Source organism: Callithrix jacchus, chromosome 5 (genome assembly GCF_049354715.1).
Source record: "Callithrix jacchus isolate 240 chromosome 5, calJac240_pri, whole genome shotgun sequence".
In the NCBI taxonomy this organism is placed as follows: Eukaryota; Metazoa; Chordata; class Mammalia; order Primates; family Cebidae; genus Callithrix; species Callithrix jacchus.
Window position 1 is genome coordinate 33,423,536 of NC_133506.1, and position 7,228 is coordinate 33,430,763.

Below are 7,228 nucleotides of genomic sequence, written 5' to 3' on the forward strand. Positions count from 1 at the left end.
TTCTTTCTGCACAGGGTCCTCTCTCTGTTGCCAGGCTGGAGTGCAGTGGTGCGATCTCAGCTCACTGCAACCTCCATCTCCTGGGTTCAAGTGATTCTTCTGCCTCAGCCTCCCAAGTAGCTGGGACTGCAGGCACACGCCACCACACCTGCCTAATGTTTGTACTTTGAATAGAGATGGGGTTTCACCAGGTTGCCAGGACGGTCTCAATCTCTTGACCTCATCATCTTCCCGCCTTGGACTCCCAAACTGCTGGGATTACAGGTGAGAGCCACTGCGCCCAGCCAATTTTTCTTTGTTTGTTTGTTTTTTTGAGACTGAGTCTTGCTGTCTCCCAGGCTAGAGTGCAATGGCATGATTTTGGCTCACTGCAACCTCTGCCTCCCATGTTGAAGCGATTCTCCTGCCTCATCCTCCTGAGTAGCTGGGATTATAGGTACATGCCACCATACCCAGCTAATTTTTGTAATTTTTAGTAGAGACAGGGTTTTGCCATGTTGGCCAGGCTGGTCTCAAACTCCTGACCTCAGGTGATCCACCCACCTCGGCCTCCCAAAGTGCTGGGATTATAGGCGTGAGCCACCAAGCCTGGCCTATTTTTTGTTTTTTAAAAGATGGTGGTCGAGCACGGTGGTTCACATCTGTAATCCAAGCACTCTGGGAGGCCAAGCCCAGCAGATTGCTTGAGTCTAGGAGTTCGAAACCAGTTTGGTTCACAATACAGCAAAACCCGGTTTCTACTAAAAAGACAAAAAATTAGCGAGGCATGGGTGTGTGTGCCTGTAATCCCAGCTACTTTGGAAGCTGAGGTGGGAAAATCACCTGAGCCCAAGAGGTTGAGGCTACAGGGAGCCGAGATTGCACCGCTGCACTCCAGTCTGGGCTAGTAGAATGAGACCCTGTCTCAAAAAAACAAATTGTTAAAAAACAAAGTCAAAGTAGATGCTTCAGAGACCTTATGTGTGGCCCTAAACCCTAATAGAGTCACTCTGGCCCTTTACAGAGAAAGTTTGCCGACAGCTGTTGTAAATGGACCAAGTTTGGTTTGGGGCTGAGCCAATGAGAGCAAATCCTAGGACTTGGGCTGAGGTGGGAAGATCTCTTGGGCTTGGGAGTTCCAGGTCAGCCTGGACAGCAGTGCAAGACCCCGTCTCTAAAAATCCAACCCAATCGTAGGCCTTTGGCTGGAGCTGTTAGGAGGTGCACATTCACTTGGGTGTGTGGCACTGAAAGAACAGGAGCCTGGAATTACAGAGTGAAGCCACCACTGGGAAAGCAGTATCGAAAGATACGGACAGGCTGGGGAAGCTGCACCAACAGGGCCTCTTGGTTCTGTGTACCAAGATATTTTTGTTTTTTGCTCAAGCCAATTTTGAATTGGTTTCCCTGTCACTCCCAACTGAGTTATGATGTGTACAGATACTGGCAGGCATGCCCACAGGCCTTTGGGCATGTTATTTTTCCGGTCTGGAATGCCCATTATTCTGTCTGCTGAAATCTACTTGTTCACTAGGACCTCACCTCCTCCTAGAAGCCTTCTTTGATTCTCTCCCCTACTGTTGTTCTCTTTTAGTTTCTGGGTGGCACATGCTGAGACCTAACCATCTATTTCCTCAGCTGTAACTGTGGAGAGGAGTGTGTACTGCAGCCATAGCAAAGCCATGGGCAGCGGGGGAAAGACGTTGCTGGAGCCCCAGGCACGGTGCCAGATGCTTTACAAACACGGCTGCATTCATTCCCTCTGAGGCAGCTGCCTGAAGAGACGGAGGCAACAGCTCTATTTCAGAGATGGGAAAACGGAGCTCAGAAATAAAATGACGTGCCCAGGGTCACACGGTCACGGAGAGGTGGAGTCAGAAATGAAGCCCAGCTCTGAGGAACTCCAAATCATCCATGTTCCTTCCATGACACAGTGCCTCCTGAAGACCACAGCCACCTCCAAGCATCTCCTGGGTCCAGGTCTACACTTTCCTGCTCCTCCAGGAGCCTTCTGCTGCCTGCAAATCACAGCTCAAACATCTCAACCTGAAATTCTAGGCCTTGCAGTATCTCCCTATCCATCCTGTATCTACCCCTACCTCTGGCCAAAACAATACTTGAAGTGCTGGTATACTCTGAGTGAAAATAAGAAACCTTGACTGCACCAGCAAGTTTTAACCGGCAGAACAGTATTCTGCAAAGCTGACATTAACAGGGACTAGACTGAGTCAGCTGGACAGGTTCAAAAGTGAAAGTTGCCTGAATATAATAACTGGAGACATGCTCTAATGAGGTTTTTTTTTTTTTTAATCAAGTGCAACAATCTGCCTGCAAGAATCTGAAAGCAACTCCAGACAGCTTAACTCTTTGAGGAAGAAGTGGGTTTTCGAAGAACCATGGCATATCCTCCGATGCTGATTATCTCCTGGAGAGCTGTCCCAGAGCCCGAGTTTCTCTTAGGATGCGTGTGCACATTTTCCCTGGCCCCTGCAAAGGCAGGCTACTTTCATCTTGCCGGGAGAGCTCAGTAATGCTCGGCAAGTCACACCATCTCCCTGACCTGTTTTCTCATTTGTCAGAATCTGCAGACGGAATCAGCCTATCACTTTGGGTTCCCAGTGGAATTAGGAACAATGCTGTGAATCCTTTCACCATCCCCGCAATTAGAGGGCATTTCCCTCCCTTTTTCCAAAAGAAATCATCCCCAAATTTTAAAGCTGGAAAAGAGTTAAGTGATGATCTTGGCCCTTTCAGGGGGCTCTGAACTTGGGATCCCTGTGGGATCATAGGTGAGCCTCTGGAATTGACTGCACATGGAATCTTGTGAAGTCAGTGAGGCGTCCTCAGCAAATGAGATGGTGCCCACTGCGCTCTTGGAGGATGCAGTGCCCTCCTGGGGTAATGGGAGGAGCAGGAACAAGTTTCTGGGGAGTGGGTCCCCACAATCCCAGCAGATGAAGAGCTCCCCCTCTGGCCCAATCCCTCCACTTTACAGGCTGCAGAACTGAAAAAAGTCCCAAAAGAAGGGTTCCCTGAGGGCTCAGGAGCCAGACCAGAGCCAGGCAGCTGCCACCGAGACTGGTACTGGATTCAACTCTGCCCTGGCAGGCACAGCGGAGCAGGAAGTGAGTGGGGCTTCTCCAGAGCTGGCTGGGGACCCTCACACCAACATGTCCCCATGCCAGGCACCCTCTGGGCTTTTTGGAGTTTGGGGATTATCTGTGTCACTGGAATTGTGATCTAGCGGGCACTCCAACATGCACTGTGAGAAAGCATTCACCATCCCTGGGATCCTTCAGCATACATGGGGGGTTGGGAGGCCAGGGGGCTGGGGTGGGATGTGTACCTGAATTTACATAATCTGTATGTTTTTAATTTCTCAGCTAGGTAAAAAACTCAAGTATTTATCTTGCCTTTTCTTTACAAACTATACCAGCAGGTTACCAGATGGTTGATGAAGGGAAGGTTCCCCTTACGCAAGGACACTGGCTAAAAGCAAGCCGGCATGGTGGAATTAGAACAGCATTACTCTGCAATCCCTAATGAGTGTGTGGATGGATCCCAGTGAGATCACCATGGCCGCTAAGAACACATGAAGAAATCAGACTATGTGCCTCCTGATGGAAGTATATAACACCACCTATGGAGAAGTGCCAGAAACAAAGCCAAAAGACCCAAACCTGATCACAACTCTTACTCTGCTCCTGACGGCCAGGAAACAGGTGAGAGGAGGGGCCCATGAAATGACCTCCACAGGGATGCAATCGATAAACCCAGATGGTGGGAAACGCTGTAGGAGAAATGACCATGTTTCCCCCCCAAACAACTTCAAGGAAAATGAGAGAGGTGGAGGGGGAATCTACACATTAGAAGAAATTCATTAGGGAGCACACTGAACCAGCAATGTACCACTTACTTGGCTCCTGACCCAAACACTGGGGAAATTTAGACGCTGACAGTATCTGACAATATTAAAGGCTCATTGTTAATTTGGTTAGGTGTGATAATGGTATCGTGGTTGTACATTCAAAAAAGTTTCAATGCAACATCTGGTATTTGCTTGAAAATAATCCCAGTGTGGAGAGGTACATGGGCAGGGCACAGAGGAAGCAAGCTGGGCCACATGCTGACCACAAGGGAAGCCGGGTTTCACCGGGACACGGGACTTCATTACATTAGTACCCATAGTAAAAAGTTAAAAAAATTAACCCCCTGCTTAAAAAGGATCCAAAACATTGTTCCGGGTGGTTGCCTTTGGAGACAGAAACCAGGCGCCTGAGAAATGGGGAGGGTGAGATTTACTCTTCACTGTTTTCTGTTTTGTACTGCTTGGCTTTGGATTTTATACTGTGGTTCTATATTGACCATTCAAGAATATAATCTCATTTTTTAAAAAATAATCACCCAATTTAAATAACAAACTTCAAAGTGAGATGTTGATCACACTTTTCATCCAAGGAGTGCCTTTATTTCAATTTGTTTCCCAAAGAACAGGTTAAGTATAACAAATTAGTTCCATCTCATTATTTGAAGAGAGGGAGGGGTATGCAGATGGAGGGGAAGTGACCTCGTGTGTGTGTGTGTGTGTGTGTGTGTGTGTGTGTGTGTGGCCTGTGAGGCAGCTGGGGCCATGGAGATGGTAGGCTAAGGAGTTAAACCCTCAGAGCCTCCAGACAACGTCATTTGAAAACACAAGGTATGAAATAGAAATAACAGCCAGCTACTTTCCTTCAATCTATTCCTAAGCAGTTGTGTGATCGATCAATTTATAAATCGATTGGCTAGTTCACCTTTCCTGCCGCCGCTGTCACCGCCTGTGGCCGGGTGGGGTCAGCCCAACTTCTGGAAGAGGGGTCGGTGGCTTCTGCAGTGGGGGGAGCAGGGTCACTGTAGCTCCTTGAGTAGACGGAGCACATTGGCCATGTAGGGGTTCTGCTGCCTGCTGGCCCCGCGCAGCTGCACGGGGTGGAGGCTGGGGTGGGGAGGCGTGAACTGCGTGGGGCAGTAGAGCTCGATCAGGAGGAACCAGGTGGAGTCTGGGTCCACCTTCATCAGGTGGAGGAAGACGCTGTGGAGAGAAGGAGAGGAGTGAGTGGAGGGTACAGAGAGGGAAGGTGGGGAGTGCTGAAGCCCCAACCAGGAGGCTGTTTACTGGGCTGTTTGAGAAGAAACTGGTAACAATATCAAGTTACTTCAAATAGTAGAACAAACCCACCTGAGTTCATAAGACAGGACCAGGAGGATGGTCCCAAAGCCCATCAGAAATACAGGTAAGTTTCATATCCATTGACATGCAGAAAGCCAGTAATTAGTCTGAGCAGAACAATATTGACAGCAAACAAGCTCTTGGCAAAGAAAGAGGTTGAGTTCTAAGGTGCAAAGCAGGAGTTTTCATAAAGAAGAAAAATGACAGCACATACCCTTTCTTAAAGGCTTTGTTCAGCTCATAGACTCAGCTCAGGGTTGGGGGCAGGCCCTGGGTGGGGCTCCCTGTCCTCCTCGGAGGCCCTGAGCAAACCTCATTATTATGGTCCTCCAGCACACTGCTCAACTCGGCAGTTGGACCCTTTCTGGCCAAAAGCCATGGATTCTTGGTGGTGTGAACACACACTCATGGCTCCCGTGAAGAGCTGCTTACGCACAGGGTTCAGATCCACAGAATATGCCGCCTTTGGCAGGCTGGCAAAGGGCTCCTTTATTCTCCTGGGTCAGGACTGGCTGAGCCCTGCTCTGTAACCTTTGGCAGAGATAGAGCATGGATGTCCTCTGATAGATGATAGGAAAAGAGATCAAGGGCCTGGCCTACTGGACGACACAGAGCCACCAAGGGTGGTTTTTGTCTTGGTTTGAACTTTGGGATCACAACGCTTGCCTCTTAGCTGCTCAAATACTATTTCTGAAAGATCAGTCACATGCCCAGGGCCACTGTGCTTGGGCAGTCCAAGTGTAAACTTCATACACGGTGGCAATTCGGTCTGGCTTGGCAATCCCAGGAAGAATGGGACCTCCCAGACAGCCTGCCCATCAGCTCACCATGGCCTGCTCGGAGGCTGGGTTCCCCACGCCATTTTGTCCACACCACTGTGCCCAAGTAAGGCTGCCCCTTACTCTTCTCATTCAGGACACCTTTCCCAACACATATTGACTATGGATCATCTCTCTCCCTCAACATAAGCTCCCCGAGGGCAGGGACCAGGGACTACATCTGTTCTGTACATTGCTGTATCTTGGGCACCTGGCATGGCATGTGGTCAGCATTCAGTTAATGTTGACTGAACAGGTTTTCATTTCTCTTTTTTCCCCCTGCAATATGTCTGTGTAACAATGAACGAGTTCACATTTTAATGAGGACACAGTGACTTACTACACTGCACACGAATGACTTTAGACGACACCCCTCTCTAGAATAGTTAAAACTCTACACAAGGATCTGAAGGAGGGGTCAAACTCTCACCACCAAGGAAGGAACAAGGAACATTATCAACAGGATTCAAATGATCAGAGGCATCACTAGTTATGTGACTTTGGGAAATCATTCAACTTGCCCTGTTTCAGTGTGCCCATTTCTAAAAATGGGGGATGTCCTTCACTCAGGGTTTTGCTGAGGTTTAAAGCACAGATCGAGCCCTACACAGCCTATCACATGTGATCCTTATTTACCAATTAACAGCATCAAGTATCTATTTGATAAACCACATTTTATTCTTGGCAATTATTCTTAGGAGCCTCTTGCATACCATTGGGCATTAAATAGGAACTTCAGTGCTTGCTAAGCGGGAGTAAATTCTGGGTTTTCATTTCACTAATACGAAAGAACTGTACCCTCAGTGGATTTGGATCTTACCGTGAAGCCAGTCTTGGTATGATCCTTAGGTGTAATGGACATACACTAAGGAGGCCAGGGAGGCAGTGGGGGAGTGGGGAGGGTGGATAAGGGCACTGAATTTTTTTTTTTTTTTTTTGAGATGGAGTCTCACTCTGTCACCCAGCCTGGAGTGCAGTGACGTTATCTCGGCTCACTGCAACCTCTGCCTTCTGAGTTCAAGTGATTCTCCTGCCTCAGCCTCCTGAGTAGCTGGGATTACAGGCACCCACCACCATGCCTGGCTAATTTTTGTATTTTTAGTAGAGATGGGGTTTCAACAAGTTGGCCAGGCTGGTCTCGAACTCCTGACCTCAGGTGATCCGCCCACCTCGGCCTCCCAAATTACTAGGATTACAGGCATGAGCATTGCCCTGGCCTACTGAA

At 48.6% G+C, this 7,228-nt stretch overlaps 1 protein-coding gene and 1 long non-coding RNA gene across 11 annotated transcripts in view; one reads left to right on the forward strand and one right to left on the reverse strand.

Annotated features, from left to right (window-relative positions):
• The first annotated feature begins 323 nt into the window (after positions 1–323).
• Positions 324–5,044, forward strand: LOC144582469 (uncharacterized). The gene is made up of 2 exons (XR_013535160.1): positions 324–3,104; positions 3,416–5,044. It is a non-coding gene; the product is annotated as an uncharacterized LOC144582469 (long non-coding RNA).
• TTI1 (TELO2 interacting protein 1) overlaps positions 4,426–7,228 on the reverse strand; it is a 50,864-nt gene continuing 48,061 nt past the window's right edge. For all 10 annotated transcript variants that reach the window (XM_035298579.3, XM_002806765.6, XM_078371623.1 and 7 more), the window contains one exon: positions 4,426–5,047. In XM_035298579.3, coding sequence (XP_035154470.3) covers positions 4,864–5,047 — 184 coding nt within the window. In that variant the 3' untranslated portion in view covers positions 4,426–4,863. The remainder of the gene's footprint in view (positions 5,048–7,228) is intronic.